The 23,834-nt window shown below is 46.3% G+C and overlaps 1 protein-coding gene across 1 annotated transcript in view; it reads right to left on the reverse strand.

The window, feature by feature from the left end:
- Positions 1–83: 83 nt before the first annotated feature.
- The window catches only part of LOC147109567 (signal-induced proliferation-associated 1-like protein 1), a 407,870-nt gene continuing 384,119 nt past the window's right edge, over positions 84–23,834 (reverse strand). The window contains 5 exon segments of the mRNA XM_086003627.1: positions 84–476; positions 2,070–2,122; positions 2,124–2,301; positions 4,687–5,162; positions 7,732–7,850. Of these exon segments, the coding sequence (XP_085859753.1) occupies positions 446–476; positions 2,070–2,122; positions 2,124–2,301; positions 4,687–5,162; positions 7,732–7,850 (857 nt within the window). The 3' untranslated portion in view covers positions 84–445.

Genomic DNA, 23,834 nt, shown 5'->3' on the forward strand with positions numbered 1-23,834 from the left:
CATGACGTCAGTGCTCAGAACCTTCTAGCAGTTCTAGAGAGGCTTTCAACCAGACCAGGCCTATTTGCATTGTATCCGTTTAACTTCGTTTGTTCATTAAATTTTATTGTTTTTGATTCTCTGCGTCAATCTCAATTCTTCAGCTAGGAACCTCCGTTCCTATAGTTGAATACTTTTGAGTTGAGTGTAGCTGGATGTTGGCATTTTTCCAAGGCACCCTACTTAGACCGAATGTGAGCAGGTCCCAGCTGTATGTCAAATGCCTTCATGCAATTCACAATTCATACCATAAAGCCCCATGCACCAAACCTGTTGCACTACAACCAACACATCAAAGAAAATCACACCCATGTCCCAAAGACCAGCAAACACTTTCTGGCACTGCAAAAAGCTGGTTATTGAGAGAATACATTTCTTTAAAAAAAAACACACAACTACCTGACATTCACCAGAGGTAAAAAGTTGTGGGAAATTTCCTTTTGAAAAAAAAGAAAATAAAACATTGAAGCTTCAGGATTAAAAAAACACTTGATCTAAAGGTTGAGGAGATTTTCCAAACCAGCAATATGCATGCACTCTGATAAACCTGGGAATCCACTAACTGGAAAGCATATTGCATGACAAAAAGAATAAAGGGTGGCAGATTTAGTCAGAACTCAGCAATCTTCTCTACGCCTCATCCATTAGGGCAACTGTAAACATGAAAAGACTGTCTGAGCTGTCTGGTATGTGGCTGTTTCAGTGCAGCATTCTAGCATTGCCAACAAAAACAACACAGGTGCAGGCACCTCACGTGGCAGAAATTCTGTTAATCTGCGACAACAGCAGGTTTGATCTTTGGGTTGGATTTCAGTGCATTAGAGTGGCAACACAGCAGGAAATTTAAAGGAGAAGGTAAGTGCCAAGAAACAAGCATCTTTGTCTTTATTGTGCACACTGGTGCCTTTAAAAAAAAAAATTATACTACAAGAAAATTATTTGCGCGCGTGTCTGCAGCAGGTCCCCATTAAATCTGGTGATGTTTCAACGATTTAGCCGATCACGGTGGAGTGAGCATGAAGCGTTCCTGCAACAAGTTAAAATTGCAACAACAATCAGTTGTCTCTGCTACCACTGGGCAGAAACAGCTGGTTGTCTACATGATTTTAGCTTGTTGCAAGAAAGCTACCCTCTGGCAAGGTACACTAAATAAGGTACAACTTAAGGCACCAGGGCCAACAACAAATGGAAGCACTATTTCAAGGACTGATGTAAAAGGGACAGCAAAGGGAGAAGACAAATTTAGGACTGATACCAGAAAGTTCTTCACACAGAGTAATCAATTGTTGGAATGGACCTCGACAAAACCCGATTATTTCTTGAGAAAGTTGGATTATACGATTGGGGCCAGGATAACTGTAGTCTTTTTTATAAGGATGGGCCAAAAGACCTTCTACTTCCACATTTATCTTGTGAAGTTCATGCAGCAAAGTATCCCATTTCCTAGGCTTATTTCCCCTTTGAGCATCTTTACTCCCAGTATTGTATGGCCTGACCTGGGTTTCAAAAAAAAAAAAAATCTTTCCACAAATAACATATGAAATTGATTTGCTAACACTCTGGTGAAACTATCTGGTATCAAACCATGGGTACATAATATTTTATAAATACACAGTATATGGAGCTCTGTTTTCAGGCATGTGTTATTGAACTTATACTACAAGGTTTGCATAGTCATTGAGCTTGATCGTAACAGTAATTCACACACATTATTAGTAATGGTTGTTCCTTCTTGCTCTTAGAACAAGCGAGACACAGATGTTCTGTATTTGGTTTCAGAACACAAGTACACTCGTCTGAACCAACCTCTCTGCCCCTTCGTTGAGGCCACAATTCATTTTAGGAGAGCAGTAGCTGCAGCGAGGTAGATGTGACCTGGCCAACTGTACTCGGAGATGGGTGGGGAGAGGGATTTCCACTGAGTGCGCGTCTTGTGGTTTTATGCATAAAAATTTAACCTGGTTACACAGTGTGGGTTAGGAGAAAGAAAAGAACACTTCAGGGAGTTAGTGGAAGACTTAGAATCTTACTTTCTTGTATCCACAAATCCAACAGAGTTAATGGTAGTCCCTTCTGGCTTTTTTCCAGCCTATTAGGTACTTGCTGGTAGCCCCTTGACGGGGGTAAAACGTTCTGGGCCCAGATGCCGAAGCTGATTGGAGAGAAGGCTGCGGTGAAGGAGTCGGCCGAATCTCGTCATGAGGTGAACTCCTACTGTGTGTGAAGACCACTGGGCTTATGGAATGTCTTGAACTCAGAGTACTAGAGCGGAAAACAAAATTAGTTGTGACAAAGAATGTGCAGCTTAAGGGAATAAAGGAACTTGCATCTCACTGGACGGCCAATATTTCAGTCCTTATTTTGGTCCAACAATACCAACTTTGGACTACAATTTTCCCCTTCGTTACAATGAATCGATTTTTATTAAATTATGCCAAGTTAGCTGAATTGGACAAGTAATCATTTATTTTTGCTGGCTTGGCATTAATAGAGAACTGAAAGGATCTGCATGGTGTGCAGGCAAAGGTGGAACGTGATGGAGGGAAGGTTTCTCCATCTTTTCTACAGATTTGCTTGGATGGGAAAGGGGGGGGGGGAAAAAGGTCAGATGTGTCATTTCAAATGTCCAATAACTCTTCCTAAAACAGTCTGGTTAAATACTACAGGGCACGGGGAAAGATTCTTTTTGCTCAAAGGGCTCATCAGATCCCTTGGATTTGTATGGTTATAAAAGGAAGATGTTGAACATTTTTTCCATGTATAAATTGGTATAACAATGGTTGTACCACTAATAAATCTCACCTAGGGAAAAGGTGTCACTTGATCAAAGAGGTGGGTTTTAAGGAGGTTCTTAAAAAGGAGAGGTGGAGAGGCAGAGGAGTTTAGGGAGACAATTCCACGGCTTGGGGCCGAGGTGGCTGAAGGCACGGTCGCCTATGGTGGGGTAAAGAGAGAGTGGGGTTCACAAGGGGCCAGGGTCAGAGGACTGGAAAGTTCATGTTGGGATTGTAGGGTTTGAGGAGACAGGGAGGGGCAAGGTCAGGAAGGGATATAAACATGATGATTTAAATTTAAGGTGTTGGAGGATCAAGGGCAATGTAGGCCAGCAGAGACAAGGGTGATGGGTAAGTGGGACTTGGTGCAGGGCATATAGAGAACACCCTCTTCTTGGGCACTGTTCCTGACAAAACTGTCCTGCAGGTTATTAATCTAGCTGTAAGGTATTACAAAAAAGAGACACAGATTTCTGGCAACGGCGCTAAATTTCTGATGCTGGTTTACTAATGAGAGCTTAGGCACATGTAACAATTTCCTCTTCAGGTTCAGACACTTAACACATACCAATCACACTGACATGCTCAAAGCAACATGTTTTCACAGAATATATAACCATTGTAATTGTAAATCATAGACACATAAATATCACCAAATTATTCATGAAAAACATCAGACATTGTGCGGTAGGAACATTCTGACGTCAAGGTGCATGCTCGACTTATTCTACAATATTTAATTGACATTTCAGGATCAGGATCTTAAACTACAGCCATCTGTTTACCCAGCTAATCCTACTCACCAGAGCAGGATACCAGCTACAATGGAGCGTTGACAGTCAATGAGAAGTGTGGCTTCTGTTTCATTTAAAAGTTTCCAAATACTTACTGTTCTAACTCCATGGGATATTTTCTCTTGGGGAAATAAATTGATAACCCGTGAAGTTCTTGTGATGATTTATTGGATAACATGGTGCGGCACAGAGTTATACAGATCAGAAAGGCCATGCTTCCTTCCCGGCCCAATGGTGAGTTAGCTGCGCTCAATCAGACTGGCAATGAGGTGATGCAATTAGCTTCAGCATTCCTGGGCTAAGGATGGAGGTAATTTAAAAAAAAATTATCCCATGGTTGTTGTTCCTGATTGACTCCTATGGTGGCATGTGCTGTGTATAGATGTTCAAGTACAATAGTTTGTAAAGCATCTGGTCAAGTGCAAATTTTAGCGTTTAAATATGTAAGGGTAAATCTGAAATCACACAATCGCAAGAAGCATGGGTCAGAGATGGGGCTACAAAGATGTATTCTCCAACTCAGCACAGCTCACTGCTGGAAGTGCAAGATTACCACTATAAATGATCTGGGGGGCGACCCAATAGAGCTGAAATACACTATGCCATAGCGTGATGTATGGTCATTTACCACATGCTTAGCTACTGACCGCAGTAGTGCGTGTGTGTGGAGGTGCCAAGCAAAGGCTAGAACTTTCCCAAAAGAGAGTGATGGAGGGAAAATGATAGGGAGTCAATTAGCAACACTGGTGCAACTCCCAGCCGAGAAGCAGGTTTCCCGTTCTCACTTCGAACTACACGATTACTCCCAGTCATTCAGGGAGCACGTCAGCAGCACTCACCCTTGGCTATTCTCTCTCACTTTGCAATGGGCTGGGCAGGGTGCCCTCAGCCCAGGTTATTCTCATAAGAGGCTCTAATGGTTGACCAGAGAGTAAATTGACAGACCCCCACCTTAACTTGTGGAGGCATAACTGAAGCTATATGCACTGTTTTCGCACACTGGATGGGATGGTGAGGTGGGCAAAAAGGGAAACCAGAGGTAACACATATTTATTGAGGTAAAAAAACCAATGAATTACCTGGATTGGGAGGAGGTATCACTGAGGCTGTATGCACTGCTTTCTCGAACTGGTAGATTTGATGTACTGTGCGCTAATCCTCCGTAAGACTTGCTTTGACTTTCTGTACTCGGTGCTGGCGATAGTGCTCCCCTCCTTTCGTAACCGTGAGCTGCCCGATCTCCTAATCGGCTGCAATGCATGCCACCCTCACTGGAACCAGGCCAAGGAGAAGCCGCCTTCTCCTTTAGTGGCGCAGACCTCAAAGAACTTGTTGGACAAGCTGGAGTTCCCGAAGACAACACGGTGCCATGACAGGGCCCATAAGAAGTTGTGTCAATGCCACTGTCTGCGGATGTGCCTTGAATGTAGTTATATCCATTTAGTTCAGACTCCGTGCGGTCCCCCGTGTCATACCACTTCTCATCACTGTGGGCACTTGAAGCATTGCTGGAAAGTGTGTTGCTGCTCGAGTGACTGGAATACTGAGCATCAGTCTTGGAAGAGAGTGGGGGAGGGGCAGGGAAGGAAACAGAGTTACTTGGGGTCTATGCTCTGAACTATTTAACAGCTACTGCTCAATTAATAAAACTCACAATTCAAAATTTGTCATCTAAAATGGTTGCAGCAAAATTCTTAAAAGCAAAATTTTAAGTTAGATAAGAAACCTATACATTAAGAAACTGCTAATTGGTTATTGCGAACATGATGTAAACAGATATTATAAATCATAAACCTTCTCCAGCCTTAGATACAACACCATGATGCCTCTGTCCTATCACAGTGGCATTGCTGACGGCAGCCCCAACATCAGTGGCAATTGAATCTCCAGGTGGGTTTATCTGGTAGATCTATCCATAGAGGTGATGGTCCTGGACCCCTCCACAGGCAGAAAGCCCAGCGAAGCAAATATAAACCCTCCTCTCTCCAGGCGCCATGTTTACAGCTGAAGGTTGGGAGAGTTTGTTGCTTGATATGAAAGTTGTACATTGTGCAGGTGCACTGTTCTCTTGCTACCGCTTCAGCTCCACTCAGATAGCTGCATTTCCCCAGCTCCTGGGCTGGCTATGGAAAACTCTAGTGCACAGGCAGCAAATCCCACTGCATAGTTTTTAAGTGCAGTAATCTGTTGTGAGATGTCATGCTGCAACACATCTCCTGCCATATGGCATTGCATCAAGTGTACGTGCACCACAGCTGTAACCTAACTTTATCGTTGTGACGAACTGCTCTCCAAAGCAAATGGACTTGACTTGCCCCATGTAGAAGAGTTGTCAGAACAGAGATTTCAAGTTCATCAGTCATCAGTGCAGAGCAAAATCCAGATGACTAACAATTAAAAAAACACCTCAAAGCTTCATCGAGAGCAACAGACACAGTTCACGTGGGATAAGCTGTCATGGGAAACTATCAACAAAATTGATCAGCAGAGAGAATATGCTTCAGATGCTGATGGTCAACACTTCAGTGACCTAAATGGTACATTAATATGTTCAGGGAACATTTCAGCAGTGTATAAAACAACACCTCTCCAAGTATTAGAGATTGCATTGAAAGTGAATCATAAGAGCTGGCATGGGGTGGTGGGGGAGATCCCTGATGCCTCAGTGAATCTGTGGTGCGAGTACCTGATCCATACAAGCCATTGCACCTGACCGATTGTATGGTGACCAGACTCAGTAAAAAGTGGTGACATAGTGACCATGTGTCACGTTCTACGTACTGAATATGTTCCTCCCATTAAACACGGAGCCTTAAGATGACCCTGTCGGGCCATACCACGTTGACCCCGTGGACAGCACAGGGCTGGGACTACGCAACCACTAACTGCTTGATGTCAAGAGCACAAGCAAAAGCGTTTAAACAATCGCCCCCACGGAAATATCTTAACGGTTGGCTCATTGGTGCTACCTGGCCATGTGAAAACATCAATTTTTCATAAACTATTACTGGTCAATGGAGCCTGACTGAGTACGTGTCTTCGCTTGGTTTCCTAATGCTTTTGTTTATGTTTCATGTTATTTAGAGGTGAAAGAAGTAGCTACCCAGGTCGCTTCATGTCTTGTGTTTTTTTTTTGGAGGGGTGGGGACGCGAGGAGGGAGGAAGAGACTAACTGAAACCAAAAAATATATTTAATTTCAAAATATTTAACCCTTGGAAGACTGCTCACCAAAATCAAGAGGACATTTTTTATTTTACTCCCTGAAAATTATGCCTCATCATTCTGTATATTTCTTCAGTTTTTTTTTCTTGGACTCTGCTTTCCAAGTTCACTGAAATTCAATACAACCTCGGTTTGAAAATGTACATATCGTGAAAGTTTTTTTTTTAAGCACTCGTGGATTACATTCTTCCAACCGTGCACCCCAGCCAACATCCTCCACTCCTCCGAGTATGCTCCTCTCCAACTGCCCGTGCTCCGCCTTGGACAGCGGATCACTACGGCCCTTGCTCTTTACAACTCTTTCTCTAGCAGATTTTGCCTGCCTCCCTCCTTTCTTCCGAAAGGAAAACCATCGCCATGATTGTGGGTTCAGGTCCATTTTTAATTTTGTCCATCTTCTTCTCAGCATCCTCCTCTCCCCACTCGACATTATGCCATGTCAAAGGCTGTAGCGGGATCGGAGCGGAAGTTTTTGGTTCCCAGAGTTCCTCAACTGGAAATTAGTGCCAAGGACTAGGAGTAAAAATGCATCACCAGATTTTTACTCTTTTTGCAGAGTGATTTATAACTTATATAGTACCGAAGGTTCAGCTTGAACAGGAGCTCCACAGAAGCTGTTTAGCAGGGCTGTTGCGGACGAGTGCAGAGCAGTTTCCTCTAATGCAACTCTGCATTTTTTTTACAAAGGCACTTTTGCATGTCAACACGCCCAATTAAATACGTCACCGTGAGAACCAGTATAAGGCTTTCAGTAATTTCCTATCTGCAGGTTAACTATACAACACGTTAAGCACTCAAACTTTGTTCTGGAGATCAAGATCATTAACAAGAAAGAAGAAATCACCCCTCGTATGTTGGAAGAGATGCAGAACAAGCATGCAATGGATTTTAACTTGTTTACCTGTCCTTGCTTGTTGGGAGAAACGTGGCCTACGACTTCTTGTCTTATTAGCCTCCCGTTGGGGCTATCTCTAAGTGCAGATGTTACCTTTGATACAGATGGGATGTGCCAAGTTGGTTCTGAAACACAATTTCAATACTGTACTTTTTATTTAAAAAAAAGAGGATTATTTCTCCTTCCGCTGTGCAAGGTGTTATTTACAAACAGGTCAAATATTAATTACAGGTTTTCAACTGACTTCACACTAGCTTAAAATTGAACCTGGAAGAGTTGTAATGTCTACTTGGAAAGTTATACAATTCATTTTAAATTCATGTTGGAAACTGATGACTGTTGTGGTCTCACAAAAAGCTGTAATTGTAATTTCAGATGTTGCAATTAATGGAATCTTTTGAAAATGTATACAGCAGCAGCTGTGGAGCATTTCTAAATCTCAGAATGGGAATTTAGGTCGCACGTCTCATAAAAGCACAACAAAGCAATTCTTCAATCTCATCATGCCTACTTTTCCAAAAATATACACACAGTTGAATATTTCATAATAGAAATGAATGCACATTTTACACACAAGATTACAAGATAAAATGTGAATAGATAATGGGAAAACAAAATTTTTTCCCTAGAGACGCAGAAACAACAAGCATCATGGACACCTTTCTGACAGTCCATTCAGTCCTTGCCAATTCCCTGCCAGATAAACCAGAGCAAGTAGACATGAACATCCTGCAGCCCAGCCAAGCAGCACTAAGGATCAAATTTATGCCTATAGTGCCCGCAGTCAGTGTGGTTCCTCACCGGCTACTCAGCTTTAACCTCCTGCCAACAGCCAACAGGTGGTGCTGTTCAAATGACCAGACTTGTCAACATAGCTCAGCGTCAGTATCTGCAGGCATTCTGTGAACTGAAACATGCCCGGACTTCATTTCAAAAAGGACTTAGAAACATAGAAGATAGGAGCAGGAGTAGGCCATTCGGCCCTTCGAGCCTGCTCCGCCATTCAATGAGATCATGGCTGATCATCCAAATTCAGTACCCGGTCCCTGCCTTCTCCCCATATCCCTTGATCCCTTTAGCCTTAAGAAATATATCCAACTCTTTCTTGAATATACTTAATGAGCTGGCCTCCACCGCCCTCTGTGGCAGAGAATTCCACAGGTTCACCACTCTCTGGGTGAAGAAATTCCTCCTCATTTCAGTCCTAAATGGCTTACCCCTTATCCTTAGACTATGACCCCTGGTTCTGGACTCCCCGGCCATCAGAAACATCCTTCCTGCATCTAGTCTGTCCAGGCCTGACAGAATTTTATAGGTTTCGATGAGATCCCCTCTCAATCTTCGAAACTCCAGTGAGTATAAGCCCAATCGACACAATCTCTCCTCATACGTCATTCCTGCCATCCCAGGTATCAGCCTGGTGAATCTTCGCTGCACTCCTTCCATGGCAAGAACGTCCTTCCTCAGGTAAGGCGACCAAAACTGCACACAATACTCAAGGTGTGGTCTCACCAAGGCCCTGTACAACTGCAGCAAGACATCCTTGTTCTTGTACTCGAACCCTCTTGCTACGAAGGCCAACACACCATTTGCCTTCTTAACCGCCTGCTGCACCTGCATGCTTACCTTCAGCGACTGGTGCACAAGAACACCCAGGTCTCTTTGCACTTCCCCTTCTCCCAATCTATTGCCATTCAAATAATAATCTGCCTTCCTGTTTTTGCCACCAAAGTGGATAACCTCACATTTATCCACATTATAGTGCATTTGCCATGTTTCTGCCCAATCGCCCAACCTGTCCAAATCGTACTGGAGTTTCACGACATCCTCCTCACAGCATACCCTCCCACCCAGCTTTGTGTCGTCTGCAAATTTGGAGATATTACATCCAATTCCCTCGTCCAGATCATTAATATATATTGTGAACAGCTGGGGTCCCAGGGCCGATCCTTGCGGTACCCCACTAGTCACTGCCTGCCACTCGGAAAACGACCCGTTTATTCCAACTCTTTGCTTTCTGTCCGCCAACCAGTTCTCTATCCAAGTCAATACCTTGCCCCCAATCCCATGTGCCTTAATTTTGCACGCTAATCTCTTATGCGGGACCTTATTGAAAGCCTTCTGAAAGTCCAAATACACCACATCCACTGGTTCTCCTTTATCTATTTTACCAGTTACATCCTCAAAAAATTCCAGTAGATTAGTCAAGCATGATTTACCTTTTGTAAATCCATATTGACTTTGTCCGATCCAGTCACTGCTTTCCAAGTGCTCTGCTATTACGTCTTTTATAATGGACTCTAGCATTTTCCCCACTACCGATGTCAAGCTTACCGGTCTATAATTCCCCGCCTTTTCTCTACCACCTTTTTTGAATAGTGGGGTAACATTAGCTACCCGCCAATCCATGGGTACCGTTTCAGAGTCTATCGAGTTCTGGAAGATGACCAGCAATACATCTACTATTTCTAGGGCCACTTCCTTAAGTACCCTGGGATGTAGATTATCAGGCCCTGGGGATTTATCGGCCTTCAGTCCCATCAATTTTCCTAACACCATTTCCCTACAAATACTGATTTCTTTCAGTTCCACCCTTTCATCAGACCCTATGTTCCCTGGCACCTCTGGGAGGTTATTTGTGTCCTCCTTTGTGAAGACAGAACCAAAATATGTATTTAGTTGGTCTGCCATTTCTTTGTTCCCCATTATAAATTCCCCTGATTCTGACTGCAAGGGACCTACGCTTGACTTCACCAATCTTTTTCTCTTCACATATCTATAAAAGCTTTTACAGTCAGTTTTTATGTTCCCTGCAAGCTTACTCTCATATTCTATTTTCCCTTTCTTAATTAATCCCTTTGTCCTCCTTTGTTGAATCCTAAACTGCTCCCAATCCTCAGGATTATTGCTTTTTCTGGCCAATTTATATGCCCTCTCCTTGGACCTTATGCTATCCCTAATTTCCCTTGTTAGCCACGGTTGGGTCACCTTTTTTGTTTTATTTTTATGCCAAACTGGGATGAACAAATTCTGTAGTTCATCCATTTGGTCTTTGAATGTTTGCCATTGCCTATCCACTGTCAACCCTTTGAGTGCCATCCCCCAATCAATCCTACCCAACTCGCTCCTCAGACCATCGTAGTTTCCTTTATTTAAATTGAGGACCCTTGTCTCCGAGTCAACTACTTCATTCTCCATCTTAATGAAGAATTCGATCATATTATGATCGCTCCGACCCAAGGGGCCTCGTACAACAAGATTGCCAATTAATCCTTCCTCGTTACATAATACCCAGTCTAAGATGGCCTGATCTCTGGTTGGTTCCTCGACATATTGGTCCAGGAAACCATCCCGTAAACACTCCAGGAATTCCTCCTCCACAGTATTGTTACTAATTTGGTTGGCCCAATCTATATGTAGATTAAAGTCACCCATGATGACTGCTGTGCCCTTATTGCACGCTTCTTTAATTTCCCTTTTAATGCCATCCCCAACCTCCGCCTTACTGTTTGGAGGTCTATATACCACTCCCACTAATGTTTTTTTCCCCTTAGTATTTCTCAATTCTACCCATACAGATTCCACATCATCAGAGCTAATATCCTTCATTACAATTGTATTAATCCCTTCTTTAACCAGTAATGCTACCCCACCTCCCTTTCCTTTTTGCCTATCTTTCCTGAATATCGAATACCCCTGGATGTTGAGTTCCCAGTCTTGGCCATCCTTGAGCCACGTTTCCGTAATCCCAACCAAATCATATTCGTTTACCTCTATTTGCGCAGCCAATTCATCCACCTTATTACAAATGCTCCTCGCATTAAGACACAAAGCCTTCAGGCTTGTTTTTTTAACGCTCTTAGACCTATTTGAATTATTATTTACCGTGGCCACGTTTGATTTAAACCGTTGATTTCTCTGACTGCCACTTTTGTTTTTCTCCTTCCTATCTTTTACTTTTATCCCTGTTTTCCTTTCCTCTCTCTCCCTGCTCAGGTTCCCAACCCCCTGCCATTTTAGTTTAAACCCCCCCGAACAGCACTAGCAAACACTCCCCCTAGGACATTGGTCCCGGCCCTGCCCAGGTGCAAACCGTCCCGTTTGTACTGGTCCCACCTCTCCCAGAACCGGTTCCAATGTCCAAGGAATTTGAATCCCTCCTCCTTGCACCATTCCTCTAGCCACGTATTCATTTGAAATATCCTCCTATTTCTACTCTGACTGGCACGTGGCACTGGTAGCAATCCTGAGATTACTACCTTTGAGGTCCTATTTTTAAATTTACCTCCTAACTCCCTATATTCTGCTTTTAGGACCTCATCCCGTTTTTTACCTATATCGTTGGTGCCTTTGTGCACCACGACAACTGGCTGTTCGCCCTCCCCCTCCAAAATGTTCTGCAGCCGCTCCGAGACGTCCTTGACCCTTGCACCAGGGAGGCAACACACCATCCTGGAATCTCGATTGCGGCCGCAAAAACGCCTATCTATTCCCCTTACAATTGAGTCCCCTATCACTATAGCTCTTCCACACTTTTTCCTCCCAGCCTGTGCAACAGAGCCACCCATGGTGCCAGGAAGTTGGCTGCTGCTGCCTTCCCCTGACTTAATTTGCAAAAAAAAGTTAAGTGTTTGCAGCGTGATACAGCCTTGTAATACACACATCACATACACCTCCAACCCACCTTAGAATGACAACTTGATATGGGTCTGTTTACTTACTGATGTCAAGTGCAAAAGCTAAGGCAGAATGAAAGACTGTTTACTGCGACATTTAAAGGAAATTCAGTATACGATGAAGTAATGTATTGACATACATTTTCAAATGTAGGCTACAATGCAAGTAATTACAATGTACCAATCTCGTCTTCTCAGCATTTTCTATTTTTATTTCAGATTTTCGTCTGTCAGTCTGGGCTGCACTGTTTCCCCCAGAATTCTGGACTTCAACACATTGTTCTGGAGTAAACACATTACTAAATTATTGAGGAAAAAATCTTTTGTTAAAATACTCTCAGCTGTTTGATGCGCTATCAATTCTAATAAAAGGCTGGGCAGAGTTCAGAACGACAGGCTTTTATTAACTACTGAATTGCACTTCAGACAGATCAGGACTATGCCTCTAGTGGACGACCGAATGCCAGGAGCTGCCATGCGGCCGCTCTTATACTCGGTAGCCCAGGGGCGGAGTCAGCTGAGGCATAGTCAGGCACAACAGTGAAACAAGAGTGAACGACAACAACAACAACAACAGTGAACACAGTGAACTACAGTGGTTTACCACATTCACCCCTCGTTTAAAATTAAGTCCGGCGGGGTGAAGTGTATCAAAAGTTCGAGTAGGCGAGTCTGTCGGGCGGCCTCGTTTGCCGTCGAGATCTTCGTGGCGACGGTTGCGATGGTACAGCTTCCCACGGCGCGTCTTGAGCGGGGTCCAGCACCGGCGTATCGTCCCCTTTGGTGTTGGGTGGGCGAGTAGACTCCGGCTGGTCCTGGGGGCGCGGCATGCCGTCTACTGGGGTGGAATGGACAGGGGTGAGAATTGGGTCTACTGAATTTTGGGCCGTGTCGGAGGGGGTCGTGGTGGGGGGCAATGGTGGCGGGTCAGTGGACCCCGAGGGTGCCAGATCTCTAATGGAGACTGTATCCTCCCGCCCGTCCGGGTATGCCACGTAGGCGTACTGGGGGTTGGCATGGAGGAGGTGAACCTTCTCTACCAGGGGAGCCGTTTTGTGGGACCTTACATGCTTCCTCAGCAGGACGGGCCCTGGGGACGTCAGCCAGTGTGGTAGTGGGTTACCGGATGTGGACCTCCGGGGAAAAACAAACATTCGCTCATGGGGGGTTGCGTTGGTGGCTGTACACAGCAGTGACCGGATGGAGTGGAGCGCATCGGGTAGGACATCCTGCCAACGGGAGGTCGGAAGGCCCCTAGCTTTTAAGTCTAGGAGGGCCGCCTTCCAGACCGTCGCGTTCTCTCTTTCAACCTGTCCGTTCCCCCGGGGGTTGTAGCTGGTGGTCCGGCTTGAGGCAATACCTCTCATGAGCAGGTACTGACGGAGTTCGTCGCTCATGAAGGACGAGCCCCGGTCGCTATGAATATAGCTGGGAAAACCGAACAGAGCAAAGAGGTTGTGCAGGCATTTAATGACCGTAGCGGTGGTCATGTCCGGGCAGGGGATGGCAAAAGGGAAACGGGAGTACTCATCAACTATGTTGAGGAAGTACACATTGCGGTCAGAGGAGGGGAGGGGCCCTTTAAAGTCGATACTCAGGCGCTCAAAAGGGCGGGTGGCCTTGATCAGGTTTGCTCTGTCAGGCCTATAGAAGCGCGGCTTGCACTCTGCACAGATTGGGCAGCTCCTGGTCATGGTCCTGACCTCCTCGATGGAGTAAGGCAGGTTGCGGCCCTTAATGAAATGGAAGAACCTGGTGACCCCCGGGTGGCAGAGGTCGTTGTGGAGGCCCCGTAGTCTATCGATCTGCGCGGTGGCGCATGTGCCTCGCGATAGAGCGTCTGAGGGTTCGTTGAGTTTCCCTGGCCGGTACAAGATGTCGTAATTGTAGGTGGAAAGTTCGATTCTCCACCTCAAAATCTTGTCATTTTTGATTTTACCCCTCTGCTTGTTGTTGAACATGAAAGCAACTGAACGCTGGTCAGTAAGCAGGGTAAATCGTTTTCCAGCCAGGTAGTGCCGCACCGCCTCCACAATGGCCTGGGCCTCTTTTTCCACAGAGGAGTGTCTGAGTTCGGAACCCTGGAGGGTTCGTGAAAAGAAGGCCACGGGTCTTCCCGCCTGGTTAAGGGTAGCGGCCAGGGCAAAGTCGGATGCATCGCTCTCCACCTGGAAGGGGATGGACTCGTCTACCGAGTGCATGGTGGCCTTGGCAATGTCATCTTTTATACGGTGAAAGGCTAAGCGGGCCTCCGCCGTCAGGGGAAGGAAGTGGACTTGATAAGTGGACGGGCTTTGTCCGCATAATGAGGGACCCACTGGGCGTAATAGGAAAAGAAGCCCAGGCACCTTTTGAGGGCCTTGAGACAGTGGGGCAGGGGAAGTTCCATCAACGGGCGCATCCGGTCAGGGTCAGGACTGATGACTCCGTGTTTCACCACGCAACCAAGGATAGCGAGGCGGGCTGTGCGGAATATGCACTTTTCCTTGTTGTACGTGAGGTTTAGGAGTTGGGCCGTGCGGAGGAACTTATCAAGATTGGCGTCATGGTCCTGCAGGTCATGGCCGCAGATGGTCACGTTGTCCAGGTAGGGAAACGTGGCCTGTAACGCATTCTCGTCGACCATCCGGTCCATCGCCCTCTGGAAGACGGAGACACCGTTGGTGACGCCAAAAGGAACCCTGAGGAAGTGAAAAAGGCGGCCGTTTGCCTCGAAAGCTGTGTACTGGCGGTCCTCAGGGCGGATAGGGATTTGGTGGTATGCTGCCTTGAGGTCAATGGTCGAGAAAACGCGCTATTGCGCTATCTTATTAACCATGTCGGCTATGCGGGGGAGGGGGTATGCGTCCAACTGGGTGTACTTGTTGATAGTCTGGCTGTAGTCGATGACTAGGCGCTGCTTGTTGCCAGTCTTAACGACTACCACCTGGGCTCGCCAGGGGCTGGTACTATCCTCAATAATCCCCTCTTTCAGGAGCCGCGTCACCTCAGATCTTATGAAGGATCTGTCCCCGGTGCTGTATCGCCTGCTCTTTGTGGCGATAGGCTTGCAGTCGCGGGTGAGGTTGGCGAACAGGGGGGGGGGGGGTGATTTTGAGGGTGGAGAGACTACAGGTGGGGCGCGGCAGGCAATTTAAAAACTGCTGGTTGCAGTGAGCGGGGGAAGTGGTCCACCGTATGTCAAGTGACAATGAAAGTCCAACCCCAGTAGAACGGCAGCGCAGAGATGTGGCAGGACGAATAGCTTTACATTTTTATATACGGAGCCCTTCACCGAGAGGGTCACTACGCAGTAGCCGCCGACGTCTGCTGAGTGGGATTTCGAGGCCATGGAGATCCGATGGCGCGTTGGCCGGACCGAGAGGGAATAGCGCCGTACTGTATCAGGGTGTATGAAGCTCTCCGTGCTCCCGGAATCAAAAAGGCAAGTTGTGGCGCGGCCATTTACCTGGATGTCCATCGTGGACCTGGCTAGCTGGTGGGGTCTGGATTGATCCAGCATGATGGGGGCCGCTGTGGAGTCGGTAGCGTCACTGTAGAACCCCGGTGAGGCGGCGGTGGGTGAGTCGGGGGCCCGTTGGCAGAATGGCGGACAAGATGGCGGCGTCGGAGAGGAAGGACAAAATGGCGGCGCCCATGACGATCCCGATCCCCACGAGGCTGGAGGGAGGCAAGATGGCCGCTCCCACGAATCGCACGCGGCGCTGCTGGAGGTAGGGGTCTTCTGACTTCTGCAGACGCCAGCGTAGTGTCCCTTCTTACCGCAGGCAGAGCAGACCGCGTTTTTCGCCGGGCAGCGCGCCCTGGGGTGTTTGGTTTGGCCACAGAAATAACATTTCTGGCTCGGGCGGGACATCGCTGCAGCAGTTGAGGCCAGGGCCCGTGGCGGCGCCGCGTCCCAAGGTGGCGGCGGCTGCGGCATCCATGAGGCGGCCGCACGGTCCGGGGAGTCGGCCTCCATGTTCCGGTGGGCTACGTCCAACGAGAGGGTGAGTGAAATCGCCTTCTTCAGGTCGAGCTCGCTACTTTCCAGCAGTCGCTGCCGTGTGTGAGTGGACCTGAGGCCCGCCACGAGGGCGTCCCGGATGAGCTCCTCCGTATGTTCCGTGGCTGTTACTTGCTTGCATTCGCAGGCTCGGCCGAGTTCCTTCAGCGCCCGTATGCATGCTTCTGTGGGTTCCCCGGGCTGTTGTTTGCGAGACCCCAGGAGATGTCTTGCGTAAACATAGTTGACCGGGCGTGCGTATTGCTCCTTCAAGATGTCGATAGCCCCCTGGTAGCTTGTAGCGTCCCGGATAAGGGCAAAAGCTCGGTGGTTTACTTTAGAGTTCAGCACCCTGAGCTTGTCGGCATCGGCGGCGACGGTCTCGCCGGATGCAGTCAGAAAGGACTCAAAACAGTGCAGCCAGTGCGAGAACTTAGCAGTCGAGTCCGGTTCTTGCGGGTCGAGTTCCAGGCACTTGATCTTAAGAATCTGCAGCATCGTTTTTTTTTTTTTCAGTAGTTAATAAAATTGATGCGCTATCAATTCTAATAAAAGGCTGGGCAGAGTTCAGAACGACAGGCTTTTATTAACTACTGAATTGCACTTCAGACAGATCAGGACTATGCCTCTAGTGGACGACCGAATGCCAGGAGCTGCCATGCGGCCGCTCTTATACTCGGTAGCCCAGGGGCGGAGTCAGCTGAGGCATAGTCAGGCACAACAGTGAAACAAGAGTCAACAACAACAACAACAGTGAACACAGTGAACTACAGTGGTTTACCACACTGTTTTCACAAAAAACCTTGATTAAAAATGCTTTCTAGTTTTATTCCACAGCTGCAGAGTTATAAAGCACCCAACTGCACCAACAGGTGACAGATGAAATTCAATGTAGAGAATGCAAAGTGCTTCACATGGGAACAAAACATCCCAGAAGGGACTATTACTTAATGGAGAGAAAATAATATGCATGGAAAATGAGAGATCTGGCAGGGTCCTGATTGACAATAAATTGAAGCCATCACAACAATGCTCGGTGACGGTGAGTCAAGCAAATCAGATGTTGTGATGCATTCAAAGGTTGCATTCATTGAGCTGAAAAAGCAAGGTAGTCAGCATCAAGAACTCACAGATCACAATTAGATGCAAGGAAAAGCTTTCTCTACTCGGGGCCAATGAGGTGTCTTATTCCCAACCTCAGAAAGAGCACCCTTTCTTCTTCTTAGGCAGTCCCTCGGAACCGAGGATGACTTGCTTCCACACTAAAAATGAGTTCTCAGGTGACTGATGAGTCCAATGCGGGACCTACAGTTTCTGTCACAGGTGGGGCAGACGGTGGTTGAAGGGGCGGGTGGGTGGGGTGCTTGGGTTGTGTAGGGGGTCGCAAAATCCCCTCAGCCCCCGAAGATTGGGAAATATTAATCCACATCGTGGACAAAGACCTGTGTGATTTAAATTGTCTCTGGGTTGGACAATGTTTTAAAACATACCCAGAACCGCAAAAGGCTGCGTTACAAAGCTCGTAAGCTGGGCAGCACTTGGACACTGGAATCAAAGAACTTTGTGAAAATCACACACTTTAAGATTGTACATTTTATTAAAAGATGTACTCTTGAGTTTTGGACTGTTAAAAATGGCTGAACAGACCTCATGGAAACAGAATTTAAAAGGACAGACAGGCTGTTAGCATATGAAGCAGACAGGCTGTTAGCATATGAAAAAGCTCAGCCCTGCCCTGTAGTGGGTTTGAATGGAGCCCGAGCTGTCAGTCACCCTGTGGTATTGGGCGGGTCCGGTAACCTACAAGCTGTTTGTTTACACTGGGGAGTAGCCCGTTTGAATCAGCCAATCATCGGACAGCAAGCACACTGGGTTGTTTACACACATCCATTCACTGAAATTGACTCTAAGATCAAGTGCTTTAAACTGCCAGCATGAACAAAGGGACTTTGTTTGCTAAGCACTCAAGACTGTCAATCAATTGCAGTTCCAGATGACCACAGGACAATGCTTTGTTTACAAAGCAATTGAATGCTATTAGCATTTGTTTGTATATCAAGTGGACACATCCAAACTGAGGAGGAACTGTTTACATGAATGGGAGAACACATTCAAACCACTGCAGCTTTACTCGAAAGCCATCACAGACAATGGGCACATTTAAACTGCAACTTTATCCAAACCCATCCCAGACAAGTGGACAGTTTGGATCTCTTTTGTTTTAGCCCAGGAACATCAGATCTGGGCGGGCCCCCCAAAAAAGGGGTATAAAAGATAGCTTCCCAGGAAGCATCTCTCTTTTCTCTTCTACTCTTTGGACTGCAGGTGAGCAAGGCTTCTGACCCACTAGCAAGACAATCTAGTGAGAAGCAAAAGGGGTGGTAATTTAAGGGAAATGTTGCTAAGATTGTACGGTTAACATTGTAGCCATTTATCCGTCATTTTTGCCGTCTGCCTTCCCCTGTTAAGCAATTTTACCGTGATTACTTTGATCAAGTGGTGTAGTTTCTTTAGTTTTAATAAAATTTGACTTTCTTGCATCCAGACCATTTGTCCATTTTTAATATATCATTAATTATAAGTTCCTCCAGTCAGAACTGGAAGGAGGGTTTAGCGATTCGAAACCGCTGATTGGAATTGGTCACAGTGCAGTGGCAAGGCTGCCTGACCAGGTAAATTACCGTAAACCAGGTAAAGGATGCCCCCCTACAGTTGACGTGTACTTCTTCCGCTGTTTGCGCTTGGCTTCCGCTTGCTCCCGGCGAAAAGATGAGATGAGGTGTTCAGCGCCTTCCCGGATGCTTCTCCTCCACTTTTGTGTGGTCTTGGGTCAGGGATTCCCAGGTGTCGGTAGGGATGTTGCACTTTTTCAAGGAGGCTTTCTTGGGGCTCGCTTGCCGTGTCGGAGCTCCGAGTAGAGCGCTTGTTTTGGGAGCCTCGTATCGGGCATGGGGACGATGTGGCCCGTCCATCGGAGCTGATCAAGCGTGGTCAAAGCTTCAATGCTGGGGATATTGGCCTGAGCGAGAACACTGACATTGGTGCGCCTATCCTGCCAATGGATTTGCAGGATCTTGGAGGAAGCGTTGATGGTACCTCTCCAGTGTTTTGAGGTGCCTGCTGTACATGGTCCATGTCTCTGAAGCATACAGGAGGGCAGGTATCACTACTGCTCTGTAGACCATGAACTTGGTGCTGGGTTTGAGGTCCTGGTCTTCAAACACTCTCTTCCTCAGGCGACCGAAGGCTGCACTGGCACACTGAGGGCAGTGTTGGACTTCGGCATCGACGTCTGCTCGACGTAGGCTCCCGAGGCATGGAAAGTGATCCACGTTGTCCAAGGCCTTGTCATGGATTTTGATAATCGGGGAGCAGTACTGTGTGGTGGGGCAGGTTGGTAGAGGACCTTTGTCTTACGGATGTTTAGTGTAAGGCCCATGCTCTCACACGCTTCGGTGAAGGTGTTGATGATGGTTTGGAGTTCAACCTCAGAGCGTGCGCAAGCGTCGTCTGCATACTGTAATTCGATGACAGAGGGTGGGATGACCTTGGATCTGGACTGGAAGCAACGAAGGTTGAATAGTTTCCCGTTTGTTCTGTAGATTAGCTCCACTCCAACGGGGAGCTTGCTGAGGGCGAGATGGAGCATTGCAGCCAGGAAGATCGAGAAGAGCATTGGTACGATGACACAGCCTTGCTTGACCCCGGTCCATACATGAATTGGGTCTGTGGTAGATCCGTTGGTCAGGATCACGGCTTGCATGTCATCGTGAAGCAGGCAGAGGATGGCGACAAACTTTTGAGGGCAGCCGAATTTGAGGAGGACACTTCATAATCCCTCACGGTTGACAGTGTCGAAGGCCTTTGTGAGGTCAAAGGCGGCCATGTACAGCGGTTGGTGCTGTTCCCTGCATTTCTCTTGTAGTTGACACGCGGCGAAGATCATGTCCATTGTGCCCCTTAGTGGGCGGAATCCGCATTGCGACTCTGGGAGGAGCTCTTCAGCCACTGGGAGAAGGCGATTGAGGAGGATTCTTGCGATGACTTTCCCTGTGGCAGACAGTAGAGAGACTCCGCTGTAATTACCGCAATCGGACTTGTCACCTTTCTTGAAGATGGTCACGATTACGGCATCTCTGAGATCCCCTGGCATGCTCTCCTCCTTCCAAATAAGAGAAATGAGTTCATGTATTCGCGCCAATAATGCTTCTCTACCATGTTTTAGCGCCTCGGCGGGGATTCCATCTGCTCGAGGCCTTGTTGTTCTTCAGTTGTCGGATGGCCTTTTCAACCTCATGCCGGGCTGGGGTTGTGCTGAGATGGTGACGGGTAGCATGCTGTGGGATGGAGTTGAGGACACTCGTGTCGAAGACAGAGTCGTGGTTAAGGAGATCTTTGAAGTGCTCCTTCCAACGGGCACGGACTGCCTCTCTGTCCTTGATGAGTACCTCTCCGTTCTTGGCCCGCAGTGGGGTAGGACCTTGGGTGCTTGGGCCGTAGGTGGTCTTGACTGTGCTAAAGAATCCACACACGTCGTGGTTGTCGGCTAGCTGCTGGATCTCCTGCACTTTCTCCACCCACCATCTGTTCTTTAAGTTCCAATTTTTTTGTTGGACCTCAGCCTTCAGGCTTCTGTAGAGCAGCTTTCTGGCTCTCGAGTTCTGTTGCTGTTTCCAGATCAGGAATGCCTTGCGCTTGCGGCTTATTAGTTCCTGGATCTCCTGGTCATTCTCGTCGAACCAGTCTTGGACATAGCTCTACTGCACCAGTGTGACATTTCCACTTCCCAAACGCCATTCCGTGGCTCGTCTGAAAGTGGTTGGTTTTCTTACTAGCAAAAAGGCAAGGCTCCCACACTTGTGGACAGATCTACTTGAGGCAATACATTACAAAAATATTATCCAGTTCAGCATTTTATTAAAAAACTAATGGCATATCACCTCCTCTCTTTAATCAGTCTGATTCCTACCACCCACCCAACAGGGTTTCTGTTAATGTGTGGAGCACCAAGCTACACTGGTTAGTTCTAGTGCTTCAGGGGATAGGGGGGGGGGGGGGGGAGGAAAGAGTAAAAGAGGAAGATAAACTAGATCTCCAAGAATGGAAACTTCTACACAGCACAAAACAATTACTAAAAAGAGAACTTTCTAGAACGCACAAAAAGTCCGACCACTGTATACAATGCCTCGCATCATTTAACACACGTCAAACTTCGGGGTGGGAAACAAAGCAAATGTAAAAGTGCCCGCACTAAGATAATGGCCAGCTTTTTTTTGCCGAAGTACTCTATATTTTGCTATTGTGTACAAGTACTGTGAAGGTGTCCACAACAGCCGTACTGCACCTGGCAAGAAAAATTAGGCAAGGCCACCTGGTGGTGATGTTTAGTCACCACAGTGGAGCCCCTAGAAAGAGTACACTGAACTTCTGGTGACTACCACAAGAGCAATCTTGCGAGGAGTGCCAGCTCTAAACATGGAGTATAACAGGTATATTGATTAAATCATGAGACTGCAGGATTACTCAATGTGTTCTCCAAACAAAGGCCGTCACGGAGTGTCGGGCTCGGTACAGGATGCACAACGTTTTGGGTTTTAGTACATGCCCATGATTTTTGGGTTACCATTGCTGGAAAGTTATTCAACATGTTTAATGGCGAATTCTGTAACATTTAATAATCTCAACACACAAAATTAAAAACAATTATCAACCTAATGCTGAAAGCACCAGTTCTATTTGAGTCATAACATTATTGCACAACCATAGTTCTCAAATATTAAAACACTACCAGTTAATGAATTACTACAAGACCATGAGCTCTGTTGTACATGGGACAATATTGGAGATGGCCCATTTCCAATTTGTACTATCAAGGGAAAGTGCCAAACAGCCCTTGCTTTAGCCCTGGACCAGGTGTTAATCAATAGTTTACCTAATGGCAAACTTGGGGCCATTTTTCTACTGGTACATGCAATGCTCAACACAGAGTGCAAACTGGGGGATAGAAAGCACATCCCAAACACTCCTTCACGCTTGACATATTCTCAAGGATCAGATTTTTAGAAAGCGAATATGAACCACCAGAGACATAAATGAAACAAAATTCCAAACGCTGGATGTAGGCCCTTTGCCAGAACAGGTATGAAACATCACTTTCTTTCATATAAAATGCTTCAGTGTGCCTTGGGTTCAAACCATTGGGGGGCTCCTATAGGCATCTGATTTACCAACCATAATGATGCAGATTAAGCAATCACACTGCAAGGCTCATAATCCAAAACTACATACTGAACTTTGAAGATCAGAACTATGTCCAATATATTTAATTACAAAACTTTGCTGCTCAGCAATGTAATATGCATCAGATGGTTAAAACAGAAATGGCTTTTCTTTAAATAAAGAAAGCGGATACACAAATACTTTGTTGATGTCAGTGTCATCAGTGCAAGCTAACTGATGACACTGAAATCCAAGTTCACTGATGGTGAGCCCAGTTTAAAGAATAAACTTGCATCATTAGTTCATGGGTGTTGCAGAGCCACTTTGATGGCCCTGGATATGCAGCAGGGGGATGGGCGGTTTCACATTCATTATTGTCATCACAATTATCATGAATCTTCAGAGCTAAACCATATCCTGTCGAACACACTGCAATTTGATGTACATGATAATGACAGGCTATTGCAGACAGAACAGATGGTGGGTCAGGGAAGAGAAAAGAGAAAAAAGAAAAGCAAGAGAACACTGCATGTAACCAGAAACTCATTTACTATGGAAATGAGGACAAGGCCATTTTGGCAACAGCAGAGCTTTCAAAAGATTTGGAATTAGTTCAGAATGCTGGTGTGTTTCAGCACTCAATGCATCTTCACTTCAAATAAAAACTGAACCAATGGTCTAACCTTCCATGCTTAGAAATCTCATAAGAATCGCTGCACAGACGGCAAGACACTCATCAAAACACTTCAACTTAAACATGAAGCTTGATGACAAATAGTCTTTTCAAAGAGGATCGTTTCATTATTGGTCACAGAAAAGTGGATCAATTAAAATTAACCTTGTTGTCACTTAGTTAGTTTCTAGATTTTTCTTAAACAAAAAATTATATTTCTCAAAGATAATACAGGTGTACGAGTAGTGGGCACATTACATTCTTCCCATTTCAATGGCCATATCTAGGACATCTACATTGTCTCCTAGTCTTTTCAACCATGGAATTGCCTGGCCTGCAACCTGGGTTTCTCAATCGCAATCGGCAGGGACATGTGTTCTGCGTTTGCGCAACATCCTACAAATGTCAACAATTACAGCTTATAACATGATTTGGTGCTTGAGCACTGCAAATTTATAAAAAAAAGTTCCCCAAGGCAGTTTCAGTGCACACCCAGAACAAATGGGCAATTTATTCTGGTCAGAATGGCTCCTGTATGATTATATACACAGCATCA

The sequence above is a fragment of the Somniosus microcephalus genome, chromosome 12 (genome assembly GCF_052327205.1).
Source record: "Somniosus microcephalus isolate GS21.2 chromosome 12, FLI_Smic_1.0, whole genome shotgun sequence".
NCBI lineage: Eukaryota > Metazoa > Chordata > Chondrichthyes > Squaliformes > Somniosidae > Somniosus > Somniosus microcephalus.